Source organism: Pecten maximus, chromosome 16 (assembly GCF_902652985.1).
Source record: "Pecten maximus chromosome 16, xPecMax1.1, whole genome shotgun sequence".
In the NCBI taxonomy this organism is placed as follows: domain Eukaryota; kingdom Metazoa; phylum Mollusca; class Bivalvia; order Pectinida; family Pectinidae; genus Pecten; species Pecten maximus.
Genome location: NC_047030.1, coordinates 13,549,968 through 13,570,285, shown reverse-complemented (window position 1 = coordinate 13,570,285; position 20,318 = coordinate 13,549,968). Strand labels below are relative to the sequence as shown.

General features: G+C 36.2%; 1 protein-coding gene across 1 annotated transcript in view; it reads left to right on the top strand.

Annotated features, from left to right (window-relative positions):
- The first annotated feature begins 13,171 nt into the window (after nucleotides 1-13,171).
- LOC117344960 overlaps nucleotides 13,172-20,318 on the top strand; it is a 53,164-nt gene continuing 46,017 nt past the window's right edge. The window contains 2 exon segments of the mRNA XM_033907851.1: nucleotides 13,172-13,271; nucleotides 15,767-15,957. Coding sequence (XP_033763742.1) covers nucleotides 15,824-15,957 — 134 coding nt within the window. The 5' untranslated portion in view covers nucleotides 13,172-13,271; nucleotides 15,767-15,823.

Below are 20,318 nucleotides of genomic sequence, written 5' to 3'. Positions count from 1 at the left end.
ATTGTAATGATAAATCTACAAACAAATATTGAATGATAGAATATATACCCCAATGATAATAAAACTTTATTGAGTTAAATCGATGAGTATTGGTCAACAGTCAATTGCCTATATAAGCCCTCTCCCTTGGGTGGTATAGTGTTCATTATTATTTTATGGTTGGTCAACTCTCTTCTGATTAGTCAGACGTGCATCACGTGCCGGTTTATAAATATTGATATTGACTTGGAGCGCATGGAAAACAAATATTGACTAGGGGCGCGTCCAAGTCTAGACGTCTCATCCGCATCCGCTTCATCATTGCGACCTTGGCAGACGGTTCTGCCAAGTTCCCGAGTAGACATATAATGACCGTTACTGGACACAAATTGGTTTGGTTTGGTTTATTTTGTTGAACGTCCTATTAACAGCTAAGGTCATTAAAGGACGGCCTCCCGTGCGTGCGACATGCATGCGTGTGGTGAGTGCGTTTGTGTGTTTTGGGAGGCTGCGGTATGTTCGTGTTAAGTCTCCTTGTGATAGGCCGGAACTTTTGCTGATTTATAGTGCTATCTCTTTGAAGCATACTGCCGAAGACACCCACGGCACACCCCACCCGGTCACATTATACTGACAACGGGCGAACCAGTCGTCCCACTCCAAATATGCTGAGCGCTAAGCAGGAGTAGCAACTACCATTTTTTGAAGACTCTGGTATGTCTCGGCCAGGGGACAGAACCCAAAGCCTTCCTCACAGGGGCGAAAGCTCAACTAAAGGCCAAAAGTGAGGCATTGTCAAGGGAGACATCAGGAAGAAGAAAGTTAAGAAAGAAAAGAAAAGATAAGATCCCAAATTTAGTCGCCTCTTACGATCATGCACTGGGGGCAGCAGGTACAATTCTTACGCCCTACCTGCAGGGCAGTACTGGACACAAATCAGAGAACACTTTAAAAACTTATGCAAGTAAAACAACAGAGAACACAAAGAGACTGATGTCTGAAACAATCGGAAACAGGATTAAAGGTAATGTAAGTGTAATCAGTGTTGCAGTGACCGCGGAAGTAGGTTTGGATAAGTACTTCAGATCTTGTACTTCTAGCTGATTCTCAAACAAACGCATTGCTGGACGATATTTTGACAGATGGTTATAGTGATTTTGATAAATTTCTGGCAAATATCAGTTTCGATCTTTCCAATCCTCATACCCATGATCAGACAGAGCACAAAATGCAAAAAATTTGTACAAAATACCATGCAGATGTCCAGTTCATTATGTAATTTACCTGTGCCAATCCCGTCCAATTGTCAAAATGTCACAATTAATTATAATATCAATACTCCAAAGTGATTTTAAGATATCATATACAGATTGTTACCTATACATATTAAATTGTGATGAACAAAAAAAAACAAAAAATCTAAATCATACCTTGATATAGGGATCTCACTCGACGTTTTTCATAAAATTTGGTTATGAATGACATGTTTGCAATATACGGTGAGGCCATTCTGTCCTCTGATTAATATAAATGTATAAACACGCCCAGAAAAATATAGAAATGAATACATAAATATTTTATATTTAACGAAAAATAATCAGCCTTAACAAAATGGTATCGGTAACACCCCTTAATAAACGGGATATCATCAACACTCTTTAACGATGGTTTAGTATTCGTCAGCAACATGACTAAGTCAAACTAACACTAAACGGCGATCGATGCGGGGACGGACTACATGATTTAATCATTTTCTTAAACGGTGAATTGTGTGCGTCGTTTCTTTTCCGTTTCGTCTTTGTCCTGTTTACTATTAGCTTGCACAATCCTGAAAATTGGAGGCCAATAACATTAACCTGTGTATTCTGTAAAATCCTAGAGCACATTATAATAGCCAACATTATAACCATGCTGACAACCAAAGCATCCTGTACCCACTCCAACACGTTTTTTTTTTATCATGATCATGCGAGATTCAGCTTTTATATTTCCTAGATGATGTATCACAAACTGTGGATGACGGAAGGCAGAGTGATGTCCTCATCATGGACTTCTGTAAGACGTTTGACAAAGTGAATCATACTCTACTCTGTTACAAGCTTACATACTACGGAGTAAATGATGAAGTCAATATCTGGATAGAAAGTTTACAGACAGAGAACAGTGTTTACTTGTGAGTGGCCAAACATCTGAACCCTTCAAACTAACATCTGGGGTGCCTCAAGGCTCAATAACATCAACTCTTAATAAACCCTATCCATCTCCAACCATGAAAACCCACTGCATTTCTCTAACAAACTGCATGGACAGGAACTCGACCCTGTAACAGCAGCACAATACTACGGGTACCTCTTCAATCAAATCTGAAGTGGGAAGCCCATATTAATAATATCTATGCAAAGGTAAACTCAACCCTTGTTTTATTTTTTATTTTTTTTAAACGACATAAACAAGATTGAAATGGTTTAACGCAGAGCTGCCCGTAATGGGACTGCGTTGGCCGAGTGGTTAAGGTGTCCCGACACTTTATCACTAGCCCTCCACCTCTGGGTTGCGAGATCACCACAAATTACTTTCTGTGATATTCTATATTCTTTGAAATCAGCTGATTCTTCAAGCATATTAGTAAATCAAAATTATTTGATCATTTTAAACCAGTATATTTTTCATCTCTCCCCTTCGCTAGTTATCTTCAATTTGCTGTGGTTAGGTAATATCCTATAGACGCCATTTTTGTGTTACCGAGTCCATGTATGTGAGGTAAGTTCCTACTCCTGTATTCTTAAAAACACATAGTACAGTAGTAGGTTAGCCTAACAAATTCAATGAAGAATACAAGCAAGGAGGAGAAAAAATCACTTTATTTCAGTAATGATGATATAATGTGAAAATGAATACCATAGTTTTTCATAATTAACCAGGGAACTTCCCACTGCCCCGGATACCTGTATTAAAGGCTTGGTATACTGATCATCTGAGTTTGGTTGTCTACAAAATGTACAAAATAAACATGTTATTAAACAAACACACTTTCAACGACTCCTACTTCGAGGCCACACCGTCTAGTCGCAATTAGTTTGTCTGACACATATCCTGAATTTCCAACCAAGTTCAATCATTTCTAAAATGATGAAGCCAGGTCCCTGTGAAAGACAGGGTACTACACTCACGTAGCTTTGTATGTACTATATCTAGTTTTTGTTTGAGACTTTGGACATTTGGATGAAAAAATGGTATATAAATTTGCATAACAGATGCCATCAAAAAGAAGACGCTTACTCTGCCAGAACACCTGGTACCTTTAAGATTTCAATTGTCTCGATACAAGTATATATGTTGTTCGTGTTTTACCTTTGTTTTGTCGATTTGAGATAGAACTTGCGATCCGTTGGTATATGTATCAGGATTCTCTTGTTTTAATACAATACATTTGTGAACATATATATGTATACACATATATTAATTTCCAAATTTAAAATTTAATTTATTTTCTGAAACATGAAACAAACCAAACATATCATCGATTATGTAGAATCCACGTGGATATCATGGATTTAGATCAATTAACTTTAGAAATATATATTATCATGGATTTGGATCAATTGACTTTAGAAGTATGTGTTATCGTGGATTTGGATCAATCAACTTTAGAAATATATGTCATCATGGATTTGGGATCAATCAACTTTAGAAATTCATGTTATCATAGATTTGGATCAAATAATTTTAGAAATATATGTTAGCATACCTTTGGACCAAATAGGAAAAAGAAATGCCATTGGGTACATTGCTTTCAAGTAAATCACCATGGTCTATACCTGAAATTTCGTTTATTTCATTATTAGGTTAAACACTAGTACGATACTTAGGTGTAACAGAATTCATAATCTGACGAAAATATGTTTAAAATATGAACAAAATGTAGATTAAAATCAATTCCCTTGAAAATGTACAAGAAGAATAAAAACATATGTTCCGAATTGTGGACGTTAGCTGCTTCCTCGATTCCGATAAAATTAAAGAGGACTCTTGTTCTAAAACAGGAACCGGGTTTGGTGAAAGCTACCTTGTAAATTGAAATAAGGATGTAATCTTAGTTGATTACAACAAAACAGTTAAATTACGCTCACCACTCCGATGTTTTTGTCGAAAATCAATAACAACTTCAATAAATTACTTTTTGTTGTCTATCGCTCGACTACCTGTAAAAGAATTTATTCTGTAAACAGATGTATAAACTTATTTACAATGAAAGATATCGGCAATTGATCAAGTAGCTTAAAAATTGTAACATGAAAAGGCACGTTAGGCAATGTGAGGTGTATATCACACATTTCTCTTATGGAAGTCACGTGTACTCGTCACGTTGCTTTGAACGATAATCTTCATGCCTTCGCGATAAGTCTTCAGTCAAGTCTGAAAATATAATAAGAATTATAAATGAAAATGTTAAAAACACCTGTATATCATGTCACGTGAACTAGTCAACTATAAACAATATAACGGAACTTGACTCGGTTGAGCACCGATGGTAGCGCAAATGTTTAGAACGTCCGTCTACAGTTCGGAGTTCCCGAAATCGAGTCCCGGTCTGTTACATTTTCCCTTTCCTGATACATATCTTGCGCCCGACTAAATACCCACGGATTTGGTATAAGTCTCGCGTGTGTCTTAGGGGTCGAAGACTTTGTTGCAGGAAGGGGGAATGTAGAGACCAACCAACCAATTGTTTTCCCATAGACCTTAGTGTTAACGTTTTGGATTATCTCATTCAAATTCTTGAATTGAATATGACGATTATGGTTTGTAACAAAAGTTTAGGGTCTGATATAACACCTAATCCAAAAAAAAAGTTGGGTCCTTCAGCTCAAATTTTCTCCACGGTAGCCATTTTGAAAATAGGTGAATTTCGCAGTAAAAAATCTCAAAAATCTTAAATGTTTACCTGTTTACTATTATTACGTGAACTTTTGGGGAAAAAAAACAATCGGACTTAAGAAATTTATATCAACATTTCTTATTGATGGTTACCTATCAGGCTACATATCTATTTTCTCACTTCATAACATACTGGCCAATCAGTGGCTGCCAGACATTTTATCCTTGGCTCAACGTTCTATACACAGGGGCTGTTTCAAAAATATATTTTTTCAATTGGTTGGTTGTTCCCTGTAGAGGACTGGACTTGACTGAACACGCGTGGCCAGGTAGATGGTTAGAGCATCTGTCTAGAGTTCGGAGGTCTCGAGTTCGAGTCCGGGCTAGTAGTTGCAAATATATATGTAAATCACCAATTAAGTCCGAAAATGCACCAACAATCATTTATGGACACGTTTCTTCATTTTCCTCTCACTGTCTCACTATCAATTTCTCCCATTTGCCCTTTTAATTACATATCCTTAATTCTATTTTATGTTATGTTTTTATACGACACTTGACTTTAATGTTTATTTTATAATAAGATCAAATGAACACTGCAAAGTTTACGTTTTCATGTTTTGTTAAACTTTTGAATGTCTTTTTTACGACAATTGACTTTGATTTGTTGCTTAAAATCAGATCACATGAACACTGCATAGTTTACGTTGACATGTTGTGTTTAACAGTACAAACCTGATTGTTATGATACACTGTAGTTTGTACTTAGTAGGTCAGGTCTGACTCAATATCAACCTTGATACTACAATGATACTTTTAATTAAAGTTGGCCTCACTAACCAAGGTATATGAGGAGCATTGTTATTAACATCATCACCAGAATATACAATCAGTCAGGTACAGTTTATAGTTGAAGTTGTGTAATACGCAGGTGTCTCTGGAGCACCTACAGGTAAATTAGTTATAGTATCTGTATATCACACATACTATTCACGTGTACCAGTCACGTTGCTTTGAACTATAAAAAGCATACCTTCAAACAATTATCCTGAAAATCACATATATGTTTATAATTACATAAATCAGGGAAATGTTATTCTTTTGTTTCCCAATTTTTCACTTTAATCACGGAAGAATAAACACAAAAAATAGAAGGATGCTAGTTAACAGTATTACTAGGAGGACGCTTCATACATACCTTTCATCTATTTTGGGAAAGAGTAAAAAGGAGTGGTTTGGTGGGAAGGAGAGTCAAGGTAGGGTTTCCGTTGCTTCTTATGCACGTAATATGTTTACACAAGGAACTAATAAACATGATAACATAAGATAGCATTTGGATTGTGCTGATAATTGTCTTGCTAATCAGAAGACATGTATCTACCAAAATATGCCTTTAAGTAAAATTTAAAATAATAAAAGTCAGGTTCGTACTGATTTACAGCAGAATTTAGTGAAATTTTTTTAGGGAAATGTTAGTTTTGATGTAAGATTTCTAAACTTTGCAAATCTACATAAGAATATATTAATAATTCTGCAATAAATTAGGATGTGAACCTCTTCCAGGTTAAGCGAGACTGCCGACAAGGGACAATAACAACATGTATAAATATTAATGACTTTCCTATCCTTTGCGGAAATCAATTTTAGGACTGAATTTATTTACCTAAATTTTTGGATTAAAATCAATACAAGCAAAACTCGGGTAATATGGATTGGAACATAGAAATAACCATGACAAGTTTTTACCAGAATAAGGTTTACAATGGAATATGGATAAATTCACACTTTTTTTTTTTACAAAAATTGATTAAACTTAAATCCCTAGTCAAGTCTTGGAGTAGAAGATTAACTTTATTAATAAATACACATAATTAAATAATAATTAATATCTCAATTTAATTACTTGTTTATTCTACTTCCTAAACAAAGCATTACTTTCCTTAATAAGTGAGATATTATTTTACATCACTTTTTTGGAAATGTAAAAACTTTTTTTTTATCAGCTTGAAAATAGTAAAAAAATAAGTCTGGTATCGATGCCTTGAAACTAAGTTGACTGAAGAGATTTGTTCAAAGTACGTGCCTTAGAAAGTGGCAAGACATCCTAACAATAACCATTTTGTTTATTTCATACATAATTGTAGAAATGAGGCCCTAAGTATATGTCATAAGAAATGCAAAAATATGTGTTGATTTTTTTTAAACTGGGAATATTGTTGATTTATGATCTATCAAAGGGTAGACAACGCTCTATTCTGAAAACCCCTTTATGGCATAACTCACTTCTGACTACAGGTGAAAAATCTGTCTTTTATGTCTGGTATGCCAACAGATTTAGGGAAATAAATGATATGCTGAAAAAGATACAAATCTTGATATTGTATTCCTACAAGGAATTTACACATAAAAATGATATAATAAGAAACTTTACGTAGTTCCATCGCCTTGTCAACACGTTTAAATTGATTATAGATGAACAGAGGATTAAAAATATAACAATTCTACTGCCCTTCATTCCTTTTAACATAGACCCATTTTTCAATTAGGGTAGATGAATAAATATTTATACGAATCTTATCAAAGCACGATGCATACCACCAGGTAGGAAAGGATGGAAATGCCATTTTAAATTTGATAATTCCATCAGATAAAATATTTAAACGTTAAAATTATAAAGCAACTGCTTAGGCGAATGCTTTCTTGAAAAAAGATAATATTAAAGAGTTGGAAAAGTGTTAAAAAATTGCTTCTTATGAAACTATAATAACTATAATTCATTGAACTTTGACAGTTTGTGTAAATTCTTCTTGTTTTATGTATACTATCTTTGAGTTCTATGCATATGAAAATTAAACAATTGCCGATGATTTATTCTCAACATTTCTAATCTCATTTTTAATTTTTCCTGTCTCTCCCTCGTAGCTGTTTGTCATTGTTTCTGTGCGTCTTTGTGCGTGTCTGCATGTGTATATCTTGCCTGTTGTCTGAATTGCCTTTGTGTCTATTATTCTTATTTAGCCCGTCTTGATTTACTTTATTTGCCTTACTGTCTCTATTTCTTTCTTTCGTAAAAAAATACATATGAATAGTATTTGAAGAATTTATCATTAAAGTGGTAGCTTATTTACTTCTGAATGTACATATAAAATGATAATGTGAGAGGTATATATATCGTATATAGTAATGAATAAGGTGTCGGATATCAAATTCCTATAAACATTATGGTGTCTATGTATTAGTGTGCGAAATGCCTAATAGATATGGTCTTCTAAAGCTATAGTCACACCAGATCGTACGATTTCTGAATCGTGCGATTGGGGGCGATTTGGCCGAGTTACGACCGATCGCAAGATCAATCGTAGGCCATCGAAGGCAATCGTAGGCAATCGTGCGATGAGTGGTGCGATCAGTGACCAATCGCACGATCAGTCGTGGCAACCTGCGACTGCTCACACGATCAGTCGTGGCAACCTGCGACTGCTCACACGATCAGTCGTAGCCAATCGCAGACAGTCGATCGATCATATAAAAAGGCTTGTACCATTTTAGCATCAGTTGTGACCTCGCAGTACAGACGAATACATCAATAATATGCCTCCGAATCTGGGTGTCACTCTTAAAAGCAGTTCGTGAAACATGGGAGGTTCCATTCGCATGTAATTTATAAAATCGCCCGAGACTCCCTTTCGAGTTCCACCATTAGATTGGCGTAGTTGCCGTAATCGAACCACCTCTCGATCCAGGGACGCACCCAGTACTGTCGCCTTCTCGCTCGTCGTTGGTTTCGACGCCGTAGAAGTGCTGCGGCAGCCACTGCACCCAGTTGTTGTTGCTGATGCTGCAGTAACAACATTGCTTGTATATCCGCCATTTTGTACCCAGGAAAGTGGTTTGCGAGGTAAAGACTGGTGGTGCGACCGATCGTAAGGTCGTGCAAACACTCGGGACAGGTCGTGACTGATCGTACGACCAATTGTGAGGTCGTACGATCGGTGGTACCACCAATCGTAGAGTGGCACGACCAGTAGCACGACCAATTTGCGACTACTTGGCCCGCGATCATGCACGACTGGTCCTGCGTTCATGTGCGACTGGTGGTACGACCGTTCTGCGACCACTTGCGATTTAGAATCGCAGGTCAGAAGTTTTGAACATGACCATCGACCTTGCTGCGACTGATTTTGCGCGTGCGATCACCCACGACCACTGCGACTAGTCGTGCGCTCATGCTAGGATTTCCCTGCGATTCCGATTTTCTTCGGTCGCAACTAGGTCGTAACCTGGTCGTAGGTCCGGTGTGACTGGGGCTTAACATGAAAGATGGTATACGTATATTTATTCTATAATCATACATATACATGTATTTTATACTAATATATTAATTTCTCACCATACACCCGAATATGTCTGAATTGATTGAAAAAATGATCCCTATGCTGAGCTTATGCACAGCGTTCACTAACCTAGACATAAAACAACAAACCTGTCTTTATGTTACCAGTAGGTGAAGTGAATGTCTATAGGTAGAGTAAGCGGACATGAAACTCTGTACAACATTATGATGAAAACTGACTGATTAATGAATATAGTAAGAGCGTAAAAAATTCACCAGCCAAGGTCATATGAGGAGTACTTGCTAATACATTAACAACAGAATACACCAGGAGTACGCACAAATCTGTTTGTCGAAAGTATACATGATACGCAGGTGTCTATGGAGCACAAACAGGTGAAGTAGCTAACAATCTGTATATCACACATAACATTCACGTGTACCAGTCACGTTGCATACATCAAAGTGGGGGATAATGTTGAATTTCAAACAAATAAATGTCTACAAATTCGCACAAAAATAATCAGGTAATATACCAAAATGTTTGTTTTGACATGTAATTTCTTAAAATCACCATTAGTTTGTTAACCATTAGTTTTAGTTTGCTAAAAAGAGTTACTTTGTGGTGAGATGTAGCACTTAATCATTCTAAATCACAGAAATAATCAAACCAAAAATAGCCATGTTTTTATGCTCACAAGTGTCTATAGCACACGAAAGGAATATTTGCTTCAACGGATTTGACTTTATGTACGTAAAAACACTTATTTTGTTTTGACCTTGAAATGTAAATGGCGACTCTGAATTATATTACACAAATATGGCATAAGGGAGGTACAATATGTATTTCAATCAATAAAAATGCTCCTATATCATACTTTTAATACATTTGATTTTAGTAAGAAGAACGTTTTTAAGACAGATTGCTAAATTGGTGAGTTGTGGATTTTTTTCAGAAATATGCACCTTTTATCCCAGCGGTTGAACATTTTCCACTGAAAATAGTGCCATGTCTGGAGAACTTGATAGTGTCTTATAAGAGAATATATGTTTGAAATACCTACTTATATGCCATATTTGTGCGATATTATTCACAATCGCAACCTGCATTTCAGAGGTCAAAATAGAATCAGTGTTTATACAAATTTAAAAAGTCCAATTTGGTCAAACAAAAAGGCCCTATTGTGTGCTTTAGACGAAACGGCATGGCTATTTTGTGCAATATATGCAGTACAAATGTGCATTTTTGTTGAAATTTACATTGTCGAATTGCATTATAGTAGGAATTAATAGGTTTGTAAAATATTTCTGTCTTTACTATATTTGCTGTTTAGGATCGCAACAATTTGACACCGTTATCCTGTAAATTCCATATATGTTTATATTCAAATCAGAAAACAAACTACTTCTTTTGTTTTTTGTTATTCGCTTCCATCAAGGAGGCATTAACAAAAACAAAACGAACAAACAAACAAAAAAAGAAGAAGAAGAAGACTTTTGAACAGTATAGCCAGGAGCCCGCCTCTAAATACAGTTCATATATTATATGGAAGGGCAAAAACAAAGGATTCGTTAGGAGGAAAAGAGAGTTGGGTTGAATTTCTTTTGCACGTGCCACTACTGAGGGTAGACTCGCGACAATGGCGACACATGCAGGTAGTAGTGTTGGCCAAGCTCTCAAGCAGTCCGGACATATTTTTTACTCAAGTGATATGAATGAATTAAATGCCAGGAATGTAGATTGCAATATTTGTCTTGTGGAAGAAGTTATCCGGCTTCTAATGCTAGTTCAAACCAGGTTTTGACGTCTTTACCATCTACCTCGATGAAAGACTGAAATGCTTAAGGGAAGATGACCCGTTAACACAGTTGGAAAAAGAAAGAGAATTAGCTTTAAATACAACGGCAACAAAAAGTAGTTTGACTTAAGAAGATCGCGTTAATTAAAAATGCCTGAGAAAGATGTTGCCAAGGATGACCTCCTACTCGACAAGGAAAGTTCGAGGACAAAAAGAAAATTCCCCAGACTTAGTTTCAGTTTAAAGACTGGAACGCTCCGGGAAAAATCAAACGTAGCGACTGAGGGGGACACTCCGGTAACCATCATGGGCCTCCATGTGTTTTTCCCCTGTCATCACCCATTATTTGTTGTGGATTATATAACCAATGGTAGCAGCAACACTTGGCGACAGCGGAGGATTCTGGCCTCAATTTTGCGGGGAGGGGCTGTGAGATTCCCGATTTTCTGACACACCTGTGGAGAAGTTGATCCTAGGAGAACCAGCACCCTGCGGATATACCTGAACTTCCTGGCGATATACCTGAACTTCCTGGCGATATACCTGAACTAAGATCATGTGATGAAAATCATTAAATATTAGAACAAAAGCATAGTTTGTCAAAAATATCTGGGGACAAAGGCCGATTAAATACTGTTCATTTTCAAAGAATTTTTAAGGCTTCTTGTCAAGTATCGGAGAATGCATGGAATCTGTATACTGGGGAAGCTTAGGTGTATGGTGTGGCTGTCCAGCAAGACTTGCGCCTTCCTAATCTTTCAAACTTAGTTAGAGAACATTTGGTTTCAACGGGGTTTGTGACTTAAAATGGTGAGTCTGTATAGTACCCTACGAAACGCTTGGAGTTTTTCGGGATTGTTTGTGATCTATTCGAGAATACCACATATATCGCTAATGGTAAATAAGGAAGGCTGTAGACAGTTTTGAATAAATCAGTTATACCTGATAGTTGTTTGACTGTCCGTAAGGTCGCTAGCGTTACTGATAACATGATTTCCATCAGCCCAGTCTTTGGTAAACATTGCACGGTTAATGTCCAGTAATCGGTGTTGAAGTCCAGATCGGACTGGAATTCTCCTTTAATTACTGATACTGATGTTTAACTGGATTTGAAAATATTGTGTAAGTTAATCACCTGTAACGAAACGCAAAGTGTATTCAGTGGCCAATAAACGTTGTTGTGGATTGTATGTTATTGAAGTTGACGATGCTGCTTTTTCACCAAGCTTGGTCCCAAGTTTAGGCAAGTAAAAGCTCTACATGGAGAGAGGTAAGTGCCATCCTCCAGTATTTCGAGAGACTTATTTATCATGTTGTATTCTTTCAGACAGGTAGTTTTGTGGACAAGTTACAATTACTAGCTGATGTTTCAATTTCAAGCTTTTCTTGGAATACTTACTTTGATTTTGAGTAGATTCTCAGGTCTGATCATGATAGAACGGATTATATCACCAAGATAGTCGATAAGTACGGTAGCTGGGGAACATCGTCAGATTTCTGTGAATTTCTTAACAATCTGAATGATATAAATAAAGTGTGGAATTGTAATAACTTTTGCTGTCAGAGAAAAAGTAATTTCAGTTGTCCTTTGTATTTGCTTTAGTTATTTCCCTTAACTAACGTGCATGCAGGTGCCCGCTAGTGTACGCAATATTTTATTATACGTGTTTTATTTGCAAGTGTTTCATCATATGTAATTGTCCAAGAGAACCTGCCTAATACGTTATTTGCTGTTTGTATAATAATTAGAACTGTAGCTTAACTTTAACACTGAAATATGAGCATTATTCATATAGGAGCGTATAAACAGTATACATGATATGTACAGATGAATGTGTCAAATATACAGTGTCGAAAGGATAGCGCTACTCATATTAGGCGTGTAAAGAGCCACCTTAATACATACAGAGGTATATCACATATATGACATTATTTACGGTCTCACGATGCAATATTGACTTTCTCTTTGTTTTATGAGGGAGTCGCTATATTTTATTTTGATAAGGTATATTGACACTTTCGCAACCCAAGGTGTTCGCTAATCGTTCAATAAGTTGTGTACACAGGGAAGACCGATTGCGCGTTCAAATAAAAAGCTATTAGGAACTTGTAACCGATTTGTAGTTAATTATGGCTGTTCACTCGCGGTCCACAGATCGATGGACAATCCTCGTAGGTATTTCGTTATCTAACCCGTTGTGGGTAGATCGGGGGAGAGCTGGGAGATTTTAGCTTATATTCGGACATATAAGTCCTCATTGGAGAAGGAGGGGGATACACAGGTATGTGATTGTAAGCAATAACTCTCGAGCCAAATGCTCTGGGATATTAACAATGTTTCATTATTAAAATGTAGTTCGCGTGGAAGTTCAAATACCATTTCATCAATCGGGTTTATAATGGTTAAAATCTTGTATTTGACTATTTCATTATAATGTAAAAATAATGAAGCGTCAAATATCCTTTATATAGTGCAAACGGACTCCAGTGGATTATTTAATTATTATGTAATTGCAATCACTTCATTTGACATGAATATTTATTCGAATAACTTATGTAGTCTATCTAACACTTTTGTATGGCATCAACTCCTTTTAAATAAATATAACACATTCGCACTTCAATATAACTGATAGTTAACAGCATGTATTCGAAAAAGGTGAAATAGTCTATTAAAAATTTAAGTTGCAGACTCATATTCCGTATGTAAATGGTTAATTAAACATTCGGCCTTGTACACACTGAAAGAGACGACTATCGATGTGACTACAAAATCATCATCCTTACGTGGTTTGTTTCACGATGGTTAACGCCTTAGCAACAGCCAGTCATATCAATAGACAGTGGTTAGTAAAGAAAGCAAACAATAGAAAGAAAAAGTAAGCAGAAAAAGAGATATGGGGAGGGGGTTAATATGGGGTAGAAGAGGCAGTAGATCTGTTAAGGGTTGTTTCCGTTTATTGAACAATTATACATATGTTGTTCTTTTATGAAATAGGGACAAACCGAATGGCCTTATTTTAGTTTGTGGTGAGCTTTGACAACGACTTGCAGGACCTGTCCTAACATATATAAGTCAAGTCTGTGGCTAAAATGTTCCATTTTAAATTCGAGAAACCGGGTATGTCCACTTAGCGAACCGGCCATTGGTCGTCTCTTCGATAACCTCTTAAAAAGATTAAGAAAAAAACAAGATTCTATAGGGGGAGGGTAGTTTAAGTGGCATCTAATAACCAATATGCCGGTCTTACATGTAACAGACATCAACAGAAACACTCCGGTCTTGCTGGGAGAGGACATACAGTGAGCAACTCCGGATATATTATTTCCCCTCTCCGACGCGTTTTTTAAGTTGTACGGGAGTTTGTATGTTTGGTATCAGTTATATTATGCAGTTTCTTCTTGTCTGTATATAAATGTTCGTCGCTTATCTCACTAGTCTGACGATATTCACGATACCTGTGATTTTAAACAGTTGGCAGTCTTTTTATTTCGATTTATCACAGGCATTGTATCAAATGACAGAAAAAACACATAGATGTAATCTTAAACTGAATGTATAAACTAAGTAAATATGATAATGAAGTTGATTTAAATTATTCATGAACCGGTCTAAAATGTGCATAATGTTGTTAAATGTTGAGGTTTAAATCTGGACAGGTACGTAGGTAAGTTTAACTGGACAAATCGTTATGGTTCACAACTTCATAACTTGCATGTACATTATCAATATGACAATTGTGACAATTTCTTCGGAATAACAACCAGGACCAGGACGTTCCTACCAGCAGTCAATGGACACTGAACGGAAGGTATCTTATATTGTCGGTAACGCTACGTCTTCTTATGGCTGACATTCACTGACATATATTAACAGTAAACATTAATGTACATTATATAGGATTTTACTACATCCACGCTATTTTAAACATGATCGACATCAGAAAGATCTACTAGTGGTGTATATTAGTCTATTATTGAATCAATAACATGTTTACGGCTCTGAATAACGGCTATGCTGATGATGTCACGTTAAGATAATAGACATTAGGAAATTCAATTACAATAAGGACGACAGCTCTGATATAACCATGAAAGAGACATTACTTTAATTATATGTTTTAGAAAAATACTTTCTTTAAATATTTTTATAGCACATTTTTTCGAAAACATTCGTTTTCTTGAGAAGTGTGTTTTATATATATATATCTCCATTGAATGATTTCTGAAAAACATTGAGGATAAAAAAATGTTGTCTAGAGAGTGGGAACTCATTAAAGTAAAGTCATTAGAATAGCTTGTTTTTAACGACAAGTTGCGAATCGAGAGCTGTTTATCGCAAACTATAGATTATACATTTTCCTCGTTAGCGCTTCACGAAGTGAAATTTAATACAAATTATATCCTTTCTGTGTAACACATGTTGCAACTGATTAACAAACATGGTACATAACTTCTTCCATTCACACCTTTAAAAGGGTAAAAACTCTCTCAATATGATCTCAAGTTGTTTTGAATAAAATATAACAGGAAGTCAATTAATGAAGCACGTGGGAAATATAAGCCTTATTTGGTATCAAACAAAGGTATCTAGTACCTTTCCAGTTTTTCTGTGTACCTATTTTGAGTAACGTCCGTTGTCTCTAGGTACATTGTATATTACTGAAGAGTCAAAGAAGGACGAAATAGCTTGTGTTGTACTTTAACTCGTAATGGCTTTACTGTTCCTCAGCTTTTATTGAAATGTGCCAACATCAGTGTTGTTTTATTATCCTAGACGAGCATCACCACAGATGAACCGTCAGTGATTAAAGATATCCTTGAAACGAACAAAATGAGAGGTTCAATGAAGGCGAAGACATGTTGGGCGCTAGCTCACGAAAAGCTCGTGCGACGTGTCCAGAAGGATAAGGAAAAGGAAGTGAAGGACTGGGTGAGGAAAAAGAGCTACCAGATCTCCAAACAAAGGTCAGAGTTCAAACTATCAAACAGCAGTGTTAAGTAGTAGTACAACAATCTTTAAAGATACTGCATCCCCGACAACGTGTACACTGTTCATCATAGAAATAAAAAGACACAAAAATATAGATATATATCTAATTAGCACCAGCAAGATAGATACTTACAAGATCGAAAGATACAAACACAGTATAGAGGTACTGTGTCATTGCTAGTACTGTGTTATAAAATTTAATCTTAGAATATAAAAAGAGAGAAGTCTGAAGTATGTAACTTTTGATCGTGTAGTAAAATATACAACAACCTATATATCTTCCCAATATATCATAATTGTGTTTAGTCGAGAGGCAGCATCTTTAATTGTATTTCGTTGTTCGACACATTTTCGCGGTTTTCTGTTAATCATTGCACATTTTTATTAGATTGATAACTTTTCAATTAGGTACCTAATTCAACCATTTTTTTTAAATGTTGATTCTAAAAGATTTCATGGTGTTCGTTTAAATTTGTTCAGGTAGATATAAACATTATTTTAAGACATATCCAGGATTTACTGTTGATTCGCTTGGTATTGTGTGGTATTAGGAAATGCCCTTCCCTATTCAAGAGAACTGTCAATATGACTGATTAGCACAGTTTGGCAGACAGTATCAAAAATAACGCTAAAAGGATAGGTCATTTGTTTACTGCGACAACGTACATTTGTGTCCTGTTTATGAGTTATGAATTTGGATTGTTGGTATAGCACAATAAGAAACACACGTAATAATCAATATCAAACATTTAATACAAAAGGTAATTACCGCGAGGAAGGTGCCGTTAGAGGAGGGCTTGTTTCAGATATTTTGAAACGCAGCACGTACTATTTTCACTCTTTGTAGTCAAAAGAATTACATGCACAGGTAAAATGTCATGAGGTAAATTTGACCAGAAAAATATTGACATGAATTTGACCTGAATTGACATGAAGATATTTTACCTACATATAGTTCTTTCCATTTGTAGTGAAAATAATTACATAAATATTTCAAGAACAGACGCCAAAAATAAAAGTTAATTCACTTATAAACTTCTTACATGTATTTACTAATATTCAGTCCGCCGGAGATGAATGAAAGTAGTGTCCTGTATGAGTACTGTCGACCTTACACGAAAAAGACCTCCCTATGGTTAATAGGTCAAGAGCCCGCCCGGTAACATCGACCGGCTCGTACATACATGATCTAGTAGTTCTAGTAATGAAAGTTTAAAAGTACATCCTAAATGTAATTTATGCTTATTAAAGTATATGAATCAATAATAATGATAAACAAGTACAATGATGAAACGGCCCGGTATTTAGAGCACAGTGCCATTTTGTATTATGACATATAATTTGCTACCTTTAACTAACAGAATTTTGAGATACAATATGATTTTTGTTTAAACAATAAATATAATTTCATTTCAATTTTTATATGTGGTACCAACGAGGATAAAGAGCAAATACTGAGAAAGAAAGAAAGAAAGAAAGAAAGAAAGAAAGAAAGAAAGAACGAAAGAAACCTTTCTGGTGACAAAATCTTTTTTGTCATAATACCTGCGTACAAAGGATAAAGCACAAGGCAAGTTTGGAAACATGAATAATGATAGAGAGACTGCAATATATATTATACATTGGAAGGCTGCCAAAATTGGGGCCATGGGGTCAGCCTTCAAAGTATAAACAATGTCCCCACACAGGGGGCTCTCACTCGCCACACAACTGATACATATTACGCAGAGGCGTAGGAAGCGGGTGGGGTGTGTGTGTGTGTGTGTGGGGGGGGGGGGGGGGGGGGGGGGCAACCTGTTACAAACATATCTTTTTGCCCCCCTCCCAACTTTTTGACATCCAAAATCTAAAAAAGGGACAAAAACAGCGAATTTTTATATTCATTTCGATAAATATCTGTAAATTTTCTAACCGAAATTTTTTTCTTGAGGCAACGATAAAAACTTAATCTTGTATAGTATACTAGTATATTAATCCTCAGACCTGTGTGTCGGTCGTCTGCACTAGCCTGGTAAGTCAATATTTATATCTTGATACGAAATTTTGCTTAATTTCATAACAGATATTCGATAAGTTGATGATACTTTGTGAAGTTGATTGATTTCATTATTAGAATAAGACATAAACACAACATGAATAAGAATGCGCGGTTTTAACGTGAATAGAGTGATACTAAATACCGACAGGTACAAATGAGGAAACACCGTATAACATGAAACAGCACTGGCATCTGTTGTCGACAACTTAGCAGCATATAAGGTTCGCTTTAGAAACACATTCTATCAGATTCGAAAAGTTAAAAACCTGTCAACTATTAAGGAAAAATAATAAGTTTTTAAAGTGAATAGTGTACTGTACCTATTCTAGGTAAATTTTCCCTTTTTTCGGAGAAGGAAACTTTTTTTATAGCCTTAAAAATGGAAAAAAAATTCGGTTACGGCGCGAGCATTATTACTAAATCACTGCCCCCCCCCCCCCTCCTCGGAAATCCTGGCCCTCAGACCCCTTGTAAAAAGAAAAAAATATCGGCTAGCGCCTACGGCGCTCGCATTATCACTTAATTACTGGACCCCTCTTTCGAAAATCCTGGCTCCGCCCCTGATCCCGAATGGTTGCAAATGTGCTAGAACCCACTACCGCGGCCCAGACCCCTCGCAAAAAAAAAAAATCGGCTCGCGCTTTCGGCGCTCGCATTATCACTAAATTACTGCCCCCCCCCCCCCCCCCCCCCCCCCCCCTTTCGGAATTCCAGGCCTGGTGATTCATCTTTTGTTATAAATAATACATATCCTGGTTTGCGTATTTTTGTGTAAATAACTTATTTTGTACTACATAAATTATCATGGGATGTTGAAACGATAATTATTGGCTTATTTTGCGGAGACGGCATACGATTTTTGCCGACTTCCTACGCCACTGTTACGCACCTCATACTCTCACACATACATTACCACATAGTAACAATTACACAAACTCTTTACACTCAATCTCTCATCCAGTCTATCGATAAATGGTAAATAGCAAACAGTTTTCTGAATAAAAAATATAGCCAGGCACATAGAATAAAATAAACAAATGCAAATATATTGGCTAGAAATCAAGTAAGCCCATGTCCAGATACACAAGTATAAATATACAAAGTGCTACATATTTTTCTCGACATCTTTGTACTTTTAGTTAGGAAACAAAAAATAGCATCAAAGCATGTAAAGGATGAAATAAACAAATTTAAATAAATAAACATAAATAACTAAAATTTCATTATCTATCAGATCGTACATAGATGTTTAGTTTGCATACGTTGGAAATGTACATTGTAAGTTGAATAAGAGCTAGCGGGGCTGTTTCTGCTCAAATTCAAGATGATTTTCTTGATACAGGCATTGCTTTTTGTAGTTTTAAGTCTTGGTAGACTTTAAGACTTTCATAATTGTTTCTCACACACTTTACATGGTGACCCCGTGGTCGCTAGGAATGGTATTAATAGAATCTTTCATCCCATTTGGGGTGATATAGAGGGATCTCAACCCGAGGGAGATATTGTAAAGTTCCCAAACATAATAAGGCTTGCGGAATGTTTTGGAACTTAACAATCTCCACCGAGGGTCGAGACCCTCCGATCTCATCCCAAGAAGAGGTGAATGATTATTTTTCTCTTATCCTGTTTTCCAATCTTTGTGCAAAACAAACTCAAATGTTTGTAAACAACAACACGTGGGCGGCAGATTACTATTGTGATGAGGCTGCGGCAGACGCTTTACACCTTACGATGTTTATTTCATAAAAAAAATAGTTCCAATAAGCTTAAAGAACACCAAACACTCAGTTAACTCATATAGCTAATGTCCTCTGTGAATGAAGAAGGCTAACATATGTATGTGGAAGATACCATATATACGTGTGATTTGTAAAAGTAGTACCGGGTCAGGTTAGTTTTTTAAGTATGCGAAAAAAATTATCAAACCTGGGCAACTACCCTCCTGTAAGAGTTTCGCTGGCCAGCACTCGGCAACCTTCGTGCTAGCCAGTCAAACTCTCACACTCGAGCTGAGATTTCCATGTCCACGGTATACGGCCATGTAAGATTCTATTAATCAATACGCCATTGCATTTAAGTCGTATAAACGCAACGAGGTCTTTATTGATTAAATAGTTGGTAATGGAAATGAGGTGTCTTGTCGAACAAATGTTTGTAGCTTTAATGGCTTCCTTCCGGTGCACGTGCGTATTGGTTATTTCCTGTTCCTCAGAATTTAACATGAAGACAGTGCTTTACAATATTGTCCGTATTGATAAAGAACCACGAGCACAAACTGTTTGACATTTACTGAGAAGA